Here is a 16614-nt window from a genome sequence, read left to right on the forward strand (position 1 = left end):
GGTGCGAAAACCCACCCGCTTTCCAAGAAAGCTGCCCGCACCCCCTCACCCCACATCACACCCTGTCACACACCACACACCCCCCCCGCCCCAAAACACCCTAAAAAACTGGGGAAACTGAGGCAGGGATTCAAGCTTTATTTGGGGGGTGGGAGGGCTGCTCCTGCCCCCCTCTATGCCCAGACGTGCTCCTGGCAGTGCTGCAGAGCCTGGGGGAGAGCAGAAGGGGGGGGGGTGGTGAGTTTTGGGGTGAAGTGGATGACAGGACCCCCACCCACCACTCTTGTCCCTTTTGTCCCACCCCCTACCTTGCCCCCAACTCACCTGGCAGCGGCGGGCGGCCTCGGGGCTGGAGCACCAGTAGGTCGGGCCCAGGGCGCAGGGTCCCAGTTTTGGGGACGGGGCGGGGAGGGCGTGGCCTGGTCCCAGGTCCTATAGGGTGGGGACACGGGTGTCGGGGAGGGGGGTTCCCCCACTAGCCCCCCCGGGATGGGGACACCCCCCAGGGAAGCCCGCCCCGGGGCTCTGATGTCCTCAGTGCGTCCCCTTGGGGCTGCGACACTCTCAGTGCCCCCCGCCTTGGGGGGGGCCTGTGTCTGGTGACACCCTTGAGTGTGTCCCGTGGGGGCTGTGACACCTTTGGGGACCCCGACATGTTCTTGGTGGGTGTGACACCTTTTTGGGGGCCTCACTGTGTCCCCAGGGGTTGTGGCACTCCTGGGCTGTGTCCCCTGGGGCTGTGACGCCCCACGACGTGTCCCTTGGGGCTGTGACACCCCAGGAGATGTCCCTGGGGCTGTGACACCCCACGACGTGTCCCCTGGGGGCTGTGACACCCCAGGAGATGTCCCTGGGGCTGTGACACCCCACGACGTGTCCCCTGGGGGCTGTGACACCCCAGGATGTGTCCCTGGGGCCTGTGACACCCTTTGGGTCCCTCCCACATCCCTTGGGGCTGTGACACCCCAGAATGTGTCCCTTGGGGCTATGACAACCTTTAGGGTCCCTGGCATGTCCCCTTGGGGCTGTGACACCCCAGGACGTGTCCCTGGGGGCTGTGACACCCTTTAGGGTCCCTGGCATGTCCCCTGGGAGCTGTGACACCCCAGGATGTGCCCCTGGGGCCTGTGACACCCTTTGGGTCCCTCCCACATCCCTTGGGGCTGTGACACCCTTTAGGGTCCCTGGCATGTCCTCTGGGGGCTGTGACACCCCAGGACGTGTCCCTGGGGGCTGTGACACCCCAAGACCTGTCCCTTGGGGCTATGACAACCTTTAGGGTCCCTGGCATGTCCCCTGGGGGCTGTGACACCCCAGGATGTGTCCCTGGGGGCTGTGACACCCTTTGGGTCTCTCCCACATCCCTTGGGGCCGTGACACCCCAGGATATGTCCCTGGGGGCTGTGACACCCTTTAGGGTCCCTGGCATGTCCCCTGGGGGCTGTGACACCCTTTGGGTCCCTCCCACATCCCTTGGGGCCGTGACACCCCAGGATATGTCCCTTGGGGCTGTGACACCCCAGAATGTGTCCCTGGGGGCTGTGACACCCTTTAGGGTCCCTGGCATGTCCCCTGGGGGCTGTGACACCCCAGAATGTGTCCCTTGGGGCTATGACAACCTTTAGGGTCCCTGGCATGTCCCCTGGGGGCTGTGACACCCCAGAATGTGTCCCTGGAGGCTGTGACACCCTTTAGGGTCCCCGTCATGTCACCTGGGGGTTGTGAGACCCTGGAGCATGACCCCTGGGGCTGTGACACTATCAGGTGCCCTGTCACCCAAAGGGGGTGTGTGTGTGTGTCCCCCTCCCGCCCCCCCGGCCCCTCCCCTGCTCACCTCAGCGCCGGCACACGAAGCCGCCGGGGCCACCGTGTCCCCGAGGGGCCTCCAGGGAGGTGACAGCGGGGCGGCCCCGTCCTCGGGGCGGCAGGAGAGAAGCAGGTGACAGAGCAGGCGGGGGGCCAGGCGCCCCAGCACCACTTCCAGCGCCAGCACCGCATACCGCTCCGCCAGGCACTGGCACGCGCCCGCCACCACCACCGGCAGCGCCCGGCACAGCCCCGCGGCCACCGTGGCCACCTTCTCCTTGGGGACAGAGGCCTCGGCGCGGGCCAGGAAGGTGCGGCAGAGCCAGCACAGTGGCATGGGCACGGGCAGAGCCTTGCCGGCAGCGACCTGGGGACGGGCGTTCACTCTGGAGGCTAATGGTGGGGCTGCGGCTGTGCTTGTGCCGCAAGACTCTGGGGCGCCCAGCATCGTGTTTGTGTCCACGGAGCCACCCACGGAGCCACCCACGGAGCCACCCACGCCTGTGCCGATGGCCCCGGGCACCCACCGCCCCAGCCCCGACGAGCTGTACCTGCAGGCGGGCGCTGAGTGCCCCAAGGGGGGGCACGGCCGGGGCCCCCCCGGGCTCACCCGGACACAGCTCCAGGCGGGCACAGATGGCCGAGGGCTTCTGGGGGGACAGGGTGAGGGCACCCAGCGTGGGGCAGCCCGCACCCCAAGGTGACCCAGGTGGCACGGTGTCCCCAAGTGTCCCCAGACGGATGACGTCCCCAGTTCCCCCAGCACCCTGAGGTGTCCCCAGCTGGCATGGTGTCCCCAATCCCCTCAGCACCTCAGGGTGTCCCCGGATGGCATGGTGACCCCCAGCACCCCGAGGGGTTCCCAGCTAGCATCATGTCCCCAATCCCCCCTGCTTGGCACGGTGTCCTCAAGCACCCCGAGATGTCCCTGGCCAGTGCAGTGTCCCCAGTCCCCCCCCAGCACCCTGAGGTGGCTGCAATCAACATGGTGTCACCAAATCCCCCCCCTTCCCCAGCACCCCAAGGTGTCCCCAGCTGGCACAGTGTCCCCAAGCACCCCAAAGTGTCCTTGATACCCCCCAGCACCGTGCCCCCAGTTGGCACCTTGTCCCTGATACCACCCAGCACCCCCAGGTGTCCCCAGCTGGCATGATGTCCCCCAGCACCCTGAGGTGTCCCCAGCACCCTGAGGTGTCCCCAAACCCCCTCCCAGCACCCTGACGTGTCCCCAGCACCCTGAGGTGTCCCCAAACCCCCTCCCAGTACCCTGAGGTGTCCCCAGCACCCTGAGGTGTCCCCAAACCCCCTCCCAGTACCCTGAGGTGTCCCCAGCACCCTGAGGTGTCCCCAAACCCCCTCCCAGTACCCTGAGGTGTCCCCAAACCCCCTCCCAGCACCCTGACGTGTCCCCAGCAACCTGAGGTGTCCCCAAACCCCCTCCCAGTACCCTGAGGTGTCCCCAGTACCCTGAGGTGTCCCCCAAACCCCCTCCCAGTACCCTGACGTGTCCCCAGCACCCTGAGGTGTCCCCAAACCCCCTCCCAGTACCCTGAGGTGTCCCCAGCACCCTGAGGTGTCCCCAAACCCCCTCCCAGTACCCTGAGGTGTCCCCAGCACGCTGAGGTGTCCCCAAACCCCCTCCCAGTACCCTGAGGTGTCCCCAAACCCCCTCCCAGTACCCTGAGGTGTCCCCAGCACCCTGAGGTGTCCCCAAACCCCCTCCCAGCACCTTGAGGTGTCCCCAGCACCCTGAGGTGTCCCCAAACCCCCTCCCAGCACCCTGACGTGTCCCCAGCACCCTGAGGTGTCCCCAAACCCCCTCCCAGCACCTTGAGGTGTCCCCAGCACCCTGAGGTGTCCCCAAACCCCCTCCCATCACCCTGAGGCGTTCCTGGATGGCATGGTGTCCCCCAGAACCCCTGAGGTGTCCCCAGCTGGCCTGATGTCCCCAATTCCGCCCCTCCCCCCTCTCCCCTCAGCACCCTGCGCCACCTCCACCCACCCACCACAGCACCCACGGGTGCCCACTCACGAGGTGCCCCTGGAGGTCATCAAGGAGGAGGCTGAAGTACTCGTGCACCAGGTTTTGGCAGGGCGGCACCATGGTGGGCACCGGCAGCGCCGCGCACTCCCGCCGCAGGAAGCGCTCCACGGCCGCCTGCACCCACAGCCACCATGGCACCCACGCCGGCACCCGCGGGGGCGGCCACCCTCCACCCACCCCGTGCCCACCCCATCCCCCTGGACACCTTGGTGGCCGACTCGTTGGCCATGCGGGTGAGGAGGGTGACGATCTGCTGGCAGTCGGAACAGATGTCCTGCGAGGGGTGGCACCAGGCGCGGGGACATGGGGACACGGGTGACTTGGGGACACACGGCATGGGGTGTAGGAGGTGGGGAAGTGAATTTGGGGACATCGGGACATAAGGTGTGGGGACAAGGGGCATGGGGACATGAGGACATGCAAATGTGTGGCGTGACGACGTGGGGGAATGGGGGACATGGGGGAATGGGGACACAGGGACATAGGGACATGGGAGACTGGGGATACAGGGACGTGGGAAAATGGGGATACGGGGACATGGGGCCATAGGGGACCTGGGGATGTGGGGGAATGGGGACACAGGGACATGAGGACATGGGATAATGGGGACATGGGATATGGGGACATGGGATATGGGGACATGAGGACATGGGATAATGGGGACATGGGATATGGGGGAATGGGGACATGGGGACATGAGGACATGGGGGAATGGGGACACAGGGACATGGGGGAATGGAAGAACGGGGCCATGGGTGCCATGAGGACATGGGAGAATGGGGACATGGGGGATGTGAGGACATGGGACATGGGGACATGAGGACATGGGGGAATGGGGACAGAGGGACATGGGGACATGGGGGGGCACTGAGAGGTGGGGACATGGGGACACAGGGACATGGTGGACACGGTAGGCGGGGTGTCTGGCATAGGTATGGGCATGGGGGACACAGGGTTGTATGGGGACACCCGGGGGGGTATGGGGACAAAAGGAGGGGTCACGGGGACAGGCGCGAGGGGCTCTCACCATGGCGGGGGGTGCCCAGGCCAGGCGGGCACAGCGCCCCAGGGCCCCACAGCGCAGTGCCGTCTCCCAGCTCTGGCACCAGGCGGGGGGGGGCACCCCACAGTGCTCCCCCGGCACCCCCAGACCTGCAGCTGCCGTCAGCACCCGGTACCGTGTGTCCCCCCCCCGCCTGGTGGGGCACCCAAGGTGTCTGGGACCCCCACCCCAACACTCACCCTTCCCCCCCCAAGGAGTCCCATCCCACGCCCCAGCCCTCACGGGGGGACCCAAACATCCAGGACACCCCTCCCCGATGCCCCCCCCCTCACTGTCCCACCCAACCCAAGACCCCAAGAGGGGACCCAGGCATCTGGGACATCCTCACCCCCCCCCCAGCCCCCCCCCCCCCCCCCCATCCTCAAGAGGGGACCCAGGTGTCCAGGCCCTTCACTCTTAATGTGGGTCCCTCCCCACCCCAGCCCCCCCCCCCCCCCCCCCCCCCAACTTTAGGGCTCATGGGGAGGGTGCACCCAACTCGGAGGGTGCAGCCAGCTCTAACGGGGGAGCACCCAGCTTGGGGGGGGCACCCAGCTCTGGGGGGACACCCAGCTCTAGTGGGGGAGCACCCAGATCTGGGGGGACACCCAGCTCTAACGGGGGAGCACCCAGCTTTGGGGGGGCACCCAGCTCGAATGGGGAAGCACCCAGCTTTGGGGGGGTCACCCAGCTCTGGGGGGACACCCAGCTCTAGCAGGGGAGCACCCAGCTTGCGGGGGCACCCAGCTCTAACGGGGGACCACCCAGCTTTAGGGGGGGCACCCAGCTTGGGGGTACACCCAGCTACAGTGGGCTTGCACCCAGCTTTGGGGAACACCCCCACCGGTTTTAGGGGTGCCCCCCCAGCCGAGGGGCGCGGTGGGGGGGGCCCCTACCTGGGATGGCAGAGAGCAGGGCGAGGAGGAGTGCCAGCGCGGGTGACGGTGGCCGTGCCATGACGGTGCTGGCAGGGCCGAGCCCCGCGGCCTCTTATAGCCCCGGCGGGAGGTGGCGGCTGGGTCGGTGCCAGCACCGCGGGGACACGTGTGTCCTGGCCATGGGGACACCCCGGGGGGGGGGGCTGCCACCCCATGTCCCTGCCGCTGTCCCCCCTGCCCCCCCGGCCATGTCCCCATCGGGGTCCCCGCGTCCCCCCCATCCCACCCCGGGTGTCCACGGTGGCGGGGGAACAGACACGGTGCCACTCCTGCGGTGGCACTTTATTGAGCTGGGAGGGATGGGGTGGCTCGGGACACGGGGGGGGGGGGACACACACGGTGTAGGGGACGTTGGTGGCATCGGGTGGCCTTGGAGCTGGCTGGTGCCTGGAGGGGGAGAGGTGGCTGTGGAGACAGGGCACTTGCGGGCACCGTGTCCCCATCCCCCATTCTGTCCCCACGTGCCCACTCCCCCATGTCCCCTGTCCTCGCACACCCCCATGTCCCATGCCCCCTCCATGCTCCCCATGTCCCCGTGTCCCACACCCCCATGTCCCCACACCCCCATGCTCCCATGTCCCCAAGCACCCAAGTCCCCCGTGTCCCCACACCCCCATACCCCATGTCCCCATACCCCCCCATCCCCCCATGTGCCCCCATATCCTCATGTCCCCATACACTGATGCTCCCATGTCCCCAAACCCCCATGTCCCCCCACACCCCATGTCCCCATGTCCCCCCACACCCCCATGTCCTCTGTGTCCCCATGTTCCCGTACCTCCATGTCGATGTGTCCCTGTACTGCCATGTCCCCACATCCTCATGCTCCCCCACACCCCCTCATACCCCCACGTCCCCCCCTTGTCCCTGTACCCCCTCATACCCCCACATCCCCACACCCCCGTGTCCCCGCCACGTCCCCATGTCCCTTCATACCCCCACATCCCCATAACACCCCACATCTCCCCATGTCCCCACATCCCCACATCCCCCCGTTTCCCATGTCCCCTCATACCTCCACATCCCCACAACCCCATGTCCCCTTATACCCCCCACGTCCCCCCCTTGTCCCCATGTCCCCTCAACACCCCCCCACCCCCATGTCCCCATACCCTTATGTCCCCCCGTTTCCCATACCCCCATACCCCCACATCCCCATGTCCCCACGCCCCCACGTCCCCCCCTTGTCCCCATGTCCCCTCAACACCCCCACATCCCCATGTCCCCACACCCCCATGTCCCCCCCCTTGTCCCCATGTCCCCTCAGACCCCCATATCCCCACAATCCCACGTTCTCACACCCCCACATCCCCCCATGTCCCCACCCCCCCCACATCTCCCTGTTTCCCGCGTCCCCTCATACCCCCATGTCCCTGTGTCCCCTTATACCCCCATGTCCCCCCCTTGTCCCCATGTCCCCACACCCCCACATCCTCACACCCCCATGTCCCCACACCCCCACGTCCCCTCATGCCCATGTCCCCCCTTGTCCCCACACCCCCACATCCCCATGTCCCCACACCCCCACGTTCCCACTCCCCCACGTCCCCCCATGTCCCCTCATGCCCATGTCCCCCCTTGTCCCCACACCCCCACAACCCCATGTCCCCACACCCTCACGTTCCCACTCCCCCACGTCCCCCCATGTCCCCTCATGCCCATGTCCCCCCTTGTCCCCATGTCCCCATCCCCCCGTTTCCCATGTCCCCACACCCCCGCGTCCCCATGCCCCCCCTCGTCCCCCTCCACAGCCGCACCCATGGGTGCGTGTGTGTCCCCCCCCCTTGCCCCCCTTCCCGTCAGGGCTCTGAGGTGCCGCGTCCCCACCCTCCCCTCGAGAGCCCTCGTGGGCCGGGCACGGCCATGCCGCCCGCCCGTGTCCCCTGCGGGGTGCTGGGGGGGGGGGGGTTTGGGGGGTGTCACCTGCCTCAGGGCTGCGGGGGGCACCAGCGCAGGTGGGCGCAGAGGTGGGCGGGGGTCTGGTGCCGCCTCAAGGCCCCCTCGATGGGCGCCAGGGCACGGAGCAGCAGGCGACGGCACAGCCCGGCCCCCACGCGCAGCTGCCCGCACACGAGGTGGGTGACAAGTGCCACCCCCCCCTGTGACACGCGTCGTCAGCACCCACCGTGGTGGGGGGGGACACACGGACACGAGGTGGGGACACACCGTTTTGCACCAGGGGCTGTGCACAAGGGGCGTCGCTGCACGCAGGGGTTTTGGCGGGGGGGGGGGGGGGGGGGGAGATCGCCTTGCACGAGGGTGTTGCACGAGGGGCATCCCCTTGCACGGGGGCTTTGCACGGGGCCGGCACATGGCAAAGGTGGGGGAGCATCATCTTGCACAAGGGCGTTGCACGAGGGGCATCACCTTGCACGGGGTCGGTACACAGCCGGGGGGGGGGGGGCATCATCTTGCACGTGGGTGTTGCACGAGGGGCATCACCTCACACAGGGGCTTTTTACGGGGGGGGGGACATTGCATGGGGGGGTTGGGGATCACCTTGTACAAGGGCGTTGCACGAGGGGCGTCACCTCACACAGGGGATTTGCACGGGGGGGTGGGATCACCTCGCACAAGGGCTTTGCACGAGGGGGCGTCACCTTGCATGGGGGCTTTGCACAGGGTCGGTACAGGGGGAGGGGGCATCATCTTGTAAGGGTCATCATCTTTGCACAAGGGTCATGGCATGAGGGGGTGCGTCTTGCACGGGGGGGGCATCGCATGGGGCGGGGGGGGCGTCATCTTGCACAAGGGCCTTGCACGGGGGTGTTGCACAGGCCTTACACGTGGCATCGCACAAGGGGGGGAGGCATCGCCTTTACATGAGGGTGGTGCACTAGGGGGTGGGGGGATGTGGGGGGGGGGGTATAGGGGGGGGGGGTGTCCCACCCTGTCTCACCTTGTCCTTGCGGTTGACCACAATGTCCCTGAGCGCCGTCATCACCCACTTGCACAGATGACAGCGCACGGTGCCGGTGGGGAGCCCCCCCCCGCTCTGCACACCCCCACTTCAGCACCCACTGCCGGCCCAGTGCCCCCAGTACCCCCCCAGTGCCCCTCAGTGCCCCCCCAGTGCCCCCCAGTACCCCCCCAGTGCCCCTCAGTACCCCGCTAGTGCCCCCCAGTACCCCCCTAGTGCCCCCCAGTGCCCCTCAGTGCCCCCCAGTACCCCCCCGTGCCCCTTAGTGCCCCTCAGTGCCCCCCAGTACCCCCCCAGTGCCCCCTAGTACACCCCCGTGCCCCTCAGTGCCCCCCAGTGCTCCCCTAGTGCCCCCCCAGTGCCCTCCAGTACCCCCCCAGTGCCCCTCAATGCCCCCCAGTGCCCCCCCAATCCCTTTCTTGATGCCCACCCCAGGCCCCCTTGGGTGCCCCCCCAAACCAGTACCTGCCCAGACGCCCATGGGTGCCTCCCTCTACGGATGCTCCACACACACACCCCACACCCCCCCCCCCCCCCCCCGTGTGCTCCCCGCCACATCCCCTCACCATGATGTCATCATCACTCAGCTGGAGCTCGTCCTCGGTGTCGGGGGGCTGCTGGTACCCCGGGATGCCCGGCCAGGGCCCCCCAGCACCCACTGACAGGGTGTCCAGGGGGGGCCCCTCGGCCTCCGCCAGCGTCAGGGCTGGGCAGTGCCACATCAGGGGACACGTCCCCGCATCCGCTCCCCTAACCCCATGTCCCCTCCTGTCTCCATCCCCCCATGTCCCCAACCACCCCCATGTCCCTGTCACCCCAATGCCCCCCACCCTCCTGCACCCCCACATCCCCATCTCTCCCATGTCCCCATGCCCCCCATGTCCCCTTCCCCCCCATGTCCCCTTCCCCCCCATGTCCTCATCCCCTTTTTGTCCCCAACCCTCCATGTCTCCCCATCCTCCTGCCCTCCCCCACGTCCCCATCCCCCCATGTCCCCAGATCCCTATCACCCTGGCCCCCATGTCCTCCATGTCCCCATCACCCCCATGTCCCCCTCCCTGTCCTCGCCGCCCCCCCGTATCCCCCCGCCCTGCCCCCGCTGGTGTCCCCACCCGTGACCCCAGCAAGCAGGGCCAGCAACAGTGGGGACATGGTTGCCCATCCCCAAGCCCCAGGGTTCATTTATGTCCCCGCGGAGTGGGGGTGGCACCCATGGTGACAGCAGGAAGGGCCCCCCCCCCAAAACCACGGCGGCCACAGTGTGTGGGGGGGGAGGAGGCTGGGGGGCCCCAGGCATCCGGGAATAGTGGCCCCTGGTCACGTCTGCTGGGGGGCTGTGAATGCCCTGGGGGGGACAGGGGGGACATGGGGGGCTGGAGGGGACAGAGGGTGCTTGGAGGTGGGGGGAGCCCCTGGGGACCTGGGGGAGCTTTGGGGGGGACACGAGAGGTGGACATGGGGGACACTGAGGGGACACTGGGGGGGACACAAGAGGTGGCCAGGGGGGCCTGAGGGGCATTGGGGGGACACTGGGGGGGACACAAGAGGTGGCCATGGGGACCTGGGGGACACTGGGGACACGAGGGGTGGCAACCCAGGAGACTTTACAGACCTTGGGAGGTGTGTGGGGTCCTGGGGGGATGGGGGGGGGGACAAGGGGCCACTGTGGAGACCTGGGGGGACTTCAGGGATTGGGAGGAGAGAAGGGGACACCACGGGGTCCTGGAGGAGGTGGGGGGTGCAAGGAGAGGGTAGAGGGACATGAGGGCACTGGGAGGACTGGGACAAGGTGGGAGCTGGGGGGGGGGGAGCTGGGGGGGGGCCTGGGGGGGGCAAGGGGAGTGATGGGGTGTCATGGGTGGGGCCGTGTTACCCTCCTGTTCCCAGCAAGTCCCAGCGCCACCACAAACCCCAAACCCACCGGAAAAGGGGGGGAGCCGGGGGTGGGGGGGTTCTGTCCCTGTCCCTGTCCCTGTCCCCAACCCTGCCCCCCCTTCCTGTCCTCGTCCCCCCCCTCCCTGTGAAGCCACAAACCTCCGTCACCCCGGTCCCCCCCCTTCCCCTGCGGCAGCAGCAGGAGGTGGGGGGGGCACGGCGGGAAGGGGGCCCAGGGCAGATTCCCGCCAGTCTCATTCGGGGGTGATGCCCCCCCCCCCAACTGCCCCAGTGCCCCCAGCACCCCCCTGCCCTCACTTCTCCCCACTGCCCCCAGTATTACTCCCATTCCCCCAATTCCTCCAGCACCCCAATTACCCAGTGCACTCAGTGCCCTCCCTAGGATGTCTCAGTACCCCCAGTACCTCCCAGTACCCCCCAATAATGCCCAGTACCCCCCAGGATCCACTAGTTCCCCCCAGTGTCCCCCATTACCCTCAGTGCCTCTAGTACCACTGGGTACTCCCCAGTAATGCCCCGTACCCCATTACCCCTAGTATCCCCATTAGCCCCACTGTCCCCATTAACCCCAGTACCCCCAGTTTCCCCCGGTACACCCTGTTACCCCCCAGTACCCCCAATAACCTCCGGTATCCCCCAGCGCACTCACCTCCCCCTCCCAGTGGCCTCATCACACCCCGGATCCCCCCGTGCCCACAGCAATCCCCGATACCCTCCACTGCCCCAGAGCCCCCCAGTATCCCCCGGCGCTCCTGCCATCCCCACCAGTACCCCAGTTTCCCCAGCTTCCCCCAGCACCCCGTGTTACCCTCCAGTGCTCCCAGTACCCCCAACAAACCCCATTACCCTCCAGTTATCCCCAGTACCCCCCAGTGCCCCCACTACCCCTCAGTATCCCCCAGCGCCCCCCGTTACCCCGCAGTGCTCCCAGTACCCTCAGTGAGCCCCACAACCCCCCAATTATCCCCATTGCCCCCCAATTATCCCCATTGCCCCCCCTTATCCCCCCGCATCCCCCGCGTCCCCTCCGTGCCCCCCGTTTCTCCCCCGGTAGCGCCATTCCTCCCCCGCGGCCTCCAGCCGCCAGGGGGCGCTGCCGCCCCGCCCCGGGCCAAGATGGCGGCGGCCGCGGCTGCTCGCGCGGTGCGGGTGAGGGAGGGGACGGGGGGGGGGGGGGGGACACGGGGGGTGCGGGGACACGGGGTGCGGGGACACGGGGAGTGCGGGGACACGGGGAGTGAGGGGGGACACGGGGGGTGCGGGGACACGGGGTGTGGGGACACGGGGTGCGGGGGGCGGGGACATGGAGGGTGCGGGGGGCACCAGGGGCTCCAGGCCTGTGGGGATGGGGGCGTGGGAGGCCCTGGGGACACTGGGAGTGGGGGGGACACTGGGTATGGGGGGACACTGGGGTCACTGGGAGTGGGGGACACTGGGGACACTGGGGACACTGGGTATGGGGTCACTGGGGACACTGGGTATGGCACATCCTGGGGACATTGGATATGGGAGACACTGGGGACATTGGATATGGGAGACACTGGGTATGGGGGGACACTGGGAATGGGGGGACACTGGGGTCACTGGGAGTGGGGGACACTGGGGACACTGGGTATGGGGGGACACTGGGGTCACTGGGTATGGGGGGACACTGGGGTCACTGGGAGTGGGGGACACTGGGGACACTGGGTATGGGGGTCACTGGGGACACTGGGGACACTGGGTATGGGGGGACACTGGGGTCACTGGGAGTGGGGGACACTGGGGACACTGGGGACACTGGGTATGGCACATCCTGGGGACGTTGGATATGGGAGACACTGGGTATGGGGGGACACTGGGTGTGGGGGGTGTGGGGCCCCAGGGGCACGGGGTATAGGGCACGCCTGGTGTGTCAGGGGCACTGGGGACACTGGGGTCGCTGGGGATGGGGGGCACCGGGGACAGCAGGGCCGGGGAAGGTGGGGGGCAGGAGGTGTAGGGGACGGGAGGGCCGGGGGGTCACCGGTTGCAGGAGGCTCCAGGGGCACCACGGGGGGGGCAGGGGGTCCCGGGGCTGGGGGGGGGCTCTGGGGACACTGGCTGTCGGGGGCCCAGGGGACCAGGCAGGGCCAGCCCACCCCTGCCCCCCCCCTCACCCCTCTCACCCCCCCAGGCCGTGCCCCACATCCGCCCTGTCCCCGAGGCCACCCGGCACCTCCACACCACCCCCGCCTGCCTCAAGGTAAGCCCTGGGGGTGCCCCCCCCTCCCCTACCCTCAGGGACCCCCCTCCCCTGATGCCACTGTTCCCACAGACACGGGCGGCGCGAGTGCGCGTGGGCAAAGGGGACAAGCCGGTGTCCTACGAGAAGGCACATCCACCCCACTACATCGCCCACCGCAAGGGCTGGCTCTCCCTGCACACGGGTGGGCCATGGGGGGGATGGGGAGGGGGGGGCTGTGGGGCACGGGACGCCTGTGGACATCGTGGGGATGGGCTCTGTAGGGTGTTGTGGGGCCAGGGACCTGTGGGGCACACGGGCGTCACAGGGATGGGACACACAGGGACAAGGCTACACGGGGCATGAGGGTGCTGTGGGGATGGGCCATGGGGCATCATGGGGACAGGGACACGTGGGGCATGAGGGAAATGTGGGGGTGGGCCACAGGAGAGCATGGGGATGGGGACACATGGGGCACGAGGGAACTGTGGGGACAGGCCACGGGGCATTGTGGGGATGGGGACACATGGGGCACAAGGGCACTGTGGGGACTGGGATGTGTGGGGCACGCAGACACTGTGGGGAGGGGACACACGGGCAGCGTGGGGACAGGGGTGCGTGGGGCACGAGGGTATTGTGGGGATGGGGACACGCAGGGCTCATGGGTATTGTGGGGACAGGGACGTGTGGGGCATACGGCCCTGGCGGGCTCGGGGCGGTGTGGGGCCGGCATCACCTGGCAGGGTGCGGGGGTGCCGGTGCCAGCCCTCCCCGTGCCCGCAGGGAACCTGGCCGGGGAGCTGGGCGCGGCGGAGCGGGCGGTGGAGGACGCTTTCCTGCGCCGCTTCCTCAGCGGCACCTTCCCTGGCATCCTGGCGACCGAGGTCGTGCTGAAGCGCCGCGCCAACCTCCTGGTGATCTGCGCCGTGCTGGTGCGGGGCCTGGCGCCCGCCAAGCTCCACTTCTTGGTGGGCTACACCGAGACCCTCCTCAGCCACTTCTACAAGTGCCCCGTGCGCCTGGAGCTGCAGACGGTGCCCACCAGGGTGGTCTACAAGTACCTCTAGTGCCCGGCGCTGCCACCCCGGGCTGGGAATAAAGCCGGGGTCTGTGCCCACCCTGCCCCGCCTGTGGGTCTTACAGGGGTTGGGGGGGGCATCCTGGCGCTGGAGGGTCCTGGCCCCGCAGTGTCTCTGTGCCCCAAACGGCCCTGTCCCTGTGTGCCCCATCCCTGCCGTGCCCGTGTGCCCCTTGTGTCCTTGTCCCCACGATGCCCATGCGTGGTTTGTGCCCAAAGGGCAACTGAGTACCACACAGCTGCTTGCCCACCCCTTCCCCCCCCCAGTGCTGGGAAGAAGAAAATAAAGCAAAAGGCTGGGGAATCAAGATAAGGGCAGGGAGGGGTGGCTCACCCACTATGGTCACAGCCAAAAGACTGACTCGTTAGGGGAAGAAAAAGAACAATTTAATTCAAACACTAACAAAACCAACAGTTAACGGGCAAGGTGGGATGGTGAGAAGCGCCGCCACATCCAAACACGCCTCCCCCACCCCTCCCTTCCCCCCCAGGCTCAGCTCTGCTCCCCATCTCTCCCTCCTCCCCCAGCAGCGCAGGGGGCAGGGGATGGGAATTAGTCAGTCCCACAGCTCAGGGGGGGACAACTCCTTGCACTCTCCCCTGTTCCACGGGTCTCCCCTCTCACTGCAGACAGTCCTCCACGAGCCTTCTCCAGCGTGAGTCCTCCCCACGGGCTGCAGCTGTTCCCAGGCTGCCCCAGCGTGGCTCACCCCAGCGTGTTCCAGTCCTCCCAGTGCCGAACTACAACAGCGGGAGCTGCTTCTCCCCTCAGAGTCCCGGCTCCCTTTAAGTGGAGACGCCTGTCCCGGGGTGGGCACCTCCACAGACCACGTCGGCCTCTGCTCCACCGGTGACCTCCCTGGGTGGCAGGGGGGCGGCTCTGCCATCTCTCCACGGGACACAAGGGTCTCTGCTCCGGCACACCTCCCCCCACGTCCTCCTCCTTCCTCCCACTGACCTCGGTGTCCGTCCTCAAGCCCCACTCCTCTTCCCACGTCCCTTCTTGGATACGTTCTCGCAGAGGCGCGGCTGACTGGTTCAGTTTTGGTGTGGAAGTGGAGCTGACTTGGAGCGGGGGGAAGCTTCGAGAAGCTTCTCACAGGGGGCCATGGCTGTTGCGCCCCCCCCCCCCCCCCCCCCCCCAGCTATCAAACCCCCCTCTCCCTGAATCCAGCACACCCACACGTCCCTGTCCCCACCGTCCCCTTGGACCCCACGTCCCCATCCCCGTGGTGCCTGTGTGCCCCACTCGTCCCCCTCCCCGCACAGACCCCGGCGACGCTGCAGAGCCAAGACGCAGTTTCTGTATAAAGTGCCCCTGCCCGTCCCAGTTAAACCCAGCCCCAAATCTCAGAAAACTGGTTAAAAGAGCGGTAGAAAAAGCAGCAGCAGGAGGGGCCGGGGAGGGGCAGCGGGGCTCAGCCCTGCCCGGGCACCGTGGCTTTGGCCTCGGAGCAGGGGTTTCCGCGGTCCAGCCCCACACGCTGCTCCTCACCGGCTGCTGTGTGTCCCCAGTGTCCCCTGCTGCGTCCTTTGCCGGCACGAACCCCACCGAGATGCCCACGGCCTGGGGGGGGGGACACGGGCTGTCACCCAGGGGCACCCACGGGTGCTCCTCCGGGCTGGCACAGCGGGGTGCCCACGGCTGGTGGGTGCTTGGGCGCCCCTGTCCCCGTGCCACCCTGCGCGGCCTGGGTCCTCCTGCCACCTCCTGTACCCCCTAAGCCACCCCACGTGCCCCAAATCCCTGTGCCCCCCCCCCCAGGTGTCCCTGTGTCCCCTTGCAAGCCCCCTGGGCCAACCCGCACGTCCCCGTCCCCACACCACCCTGTGTGTCCCCATGCCACCCTGCACGCCCCAGGCTGCTCCGTCCCCGTGCCACCCTGAGCACCCTGTGACCTCCTGCCACCTCCTGGACCCCCAAAACCACCCTGCGTACCCCAAATCCCTGTGTCCCTCCCCCAGGTGTCCCAAGTCCCCATGCCCCCTTGCAAGCCACCATGCTTGTCCCCACGGCACCCCACATGTCCCTCTGCCACCCTGCACGCCCCAGGCTGCTCTGTCCCCGTGCCACCCTGAGCATCCCGTGTCCTCCTGCCACCTCCTGTACCCCCCCCCCACGCCACTCTGCTTACCCCAATTCCCTGTGCCACCGCAGGTACCCCATGTCCTTGTGCCCCCTTACAAGCCCCTGTGCCACCGTACTTGTCCCCACGCCACCCCACGTGTCCCTCTGCCACCCTGCACGCCCCAGGCTGCTCTGTCCCCATGTCACCCTGTGCATCACAAGCCCTCCTGCCACCTCTTGTGTCCCCAAGCCGTCCCACACGCCCCTAAATCCCCATGTCACACACACCCCACCCCCAAGATCCAGTGCCACCCCATGCGTCCCAGCGCCCCGTGTCACCCGGCACGCCCCAGGCTGCTCTGTCCCCATGTCACCCTGTATGTCCCGTGTCCTTCTGCCACCTCCTGTATCCACAAAGCCACCCTCTGTGCCCCATGTCCCCATGCCGCCCCACATGCCCCAGGTCCCTGTGCCACTCCGCGTGCCCCACGCCACAACGAAGTCGATGAGGGACGCGGCATTGTAGGGGACGTCTCAGTGGGTCACGGTGTCCGTGAGGACCATGGTGACAGTGACGATGGTGCCTGGAGCTGCCTTCACCCCTCCCCCTGCGTCTGCG

At 67.8% G+C, this 16614-nt stretch overlaps 2 protein-coding genes across 4 annotated transcripts; one reads left to right on the forward strand and one right to left on the reverse strand.

Moving 5' to 3' along the window:
- Positions 1-122: 122 nt before the first annotated feature.
- On the reverse strand, positions 123-5852 carry SFTPB (surfactant protein B). 2 transcript variants are annotated; one of them, XM_042801399.1, is made up of 8 exons: positions 5789-5852; positions 4878-5002; positions 4056-4124; positions 3839-3964; positions 2358-2456; positions 1835-2173; positions 325-432; positions 123-209 (listed from the first exon to the last, which is right to left on the reverse strand). In XM_042801399.1, the coding sequence occupies exons 1-8, from the start codon at positions 5847-5849 to the stop codon at positions 174-176; spliced, it is 963 nt and encodes a 320-aa protein (XP_042657333.1). In that variant the 5' UTR covers positions 5850-5852; the 3' UTR covers positions 123-173. The 2 variants fall into 2 exon arrangements, with proteins under 2 accessions (XP_042657333.1, XP_042657332.1); XM_042801398.1 differs by having other exon boundaries at positions 4056-4169.
- Positions 5853-11695: 5843 nt separating this feature from the next.
- Positions 11696-13966, forward strand: MRPS24 (mitochondrial ribosomal protein S24). 2 transcript variants are annotated; one of them, XM_042801409.1, is made up of 4 exons: positions 11696-11795; positions 12802-12870; positions 12943-13054; positions 13633-13966. In XM_042801409.1, exons 1-4 carry the CDS (start codon positions 11763-11765, stop codon positions 13914-13916), a joined length of 498 nt encoding a protein of 165 aa, XP_042657343.1. In that variant the 5' UTR covers positions 11696-11762; the 3' UTR covers positions 13917-13966. The 2 variants fall into 2 exon arrangements, with proteins under 2 accessions (XP_042657343.1, XP_042657344.1); XM_042801410.1 differs by having other exon boundaries at positions 11727-11789.
- The last annotated feature ends 2648 nt before the right edge of the window (positions 13967-16614 follow it).

This window comes from Tyto alba, unplaced genomic scaffold (genome assembly GCF_018691265.1).
Source record: "Tyto alba isolate M040663 unplaced genomic scaffold, T.alba_DEE_v4.0 Super-Scaffold_34, whole genome shotgun sequence".
Taxonomy (NCBI): domain Eukaryota; kingdom Metazoa; phylum Chordata; class Aves; order Strigiformes; family Tytonidae; genus Tyto; species Tyto alba.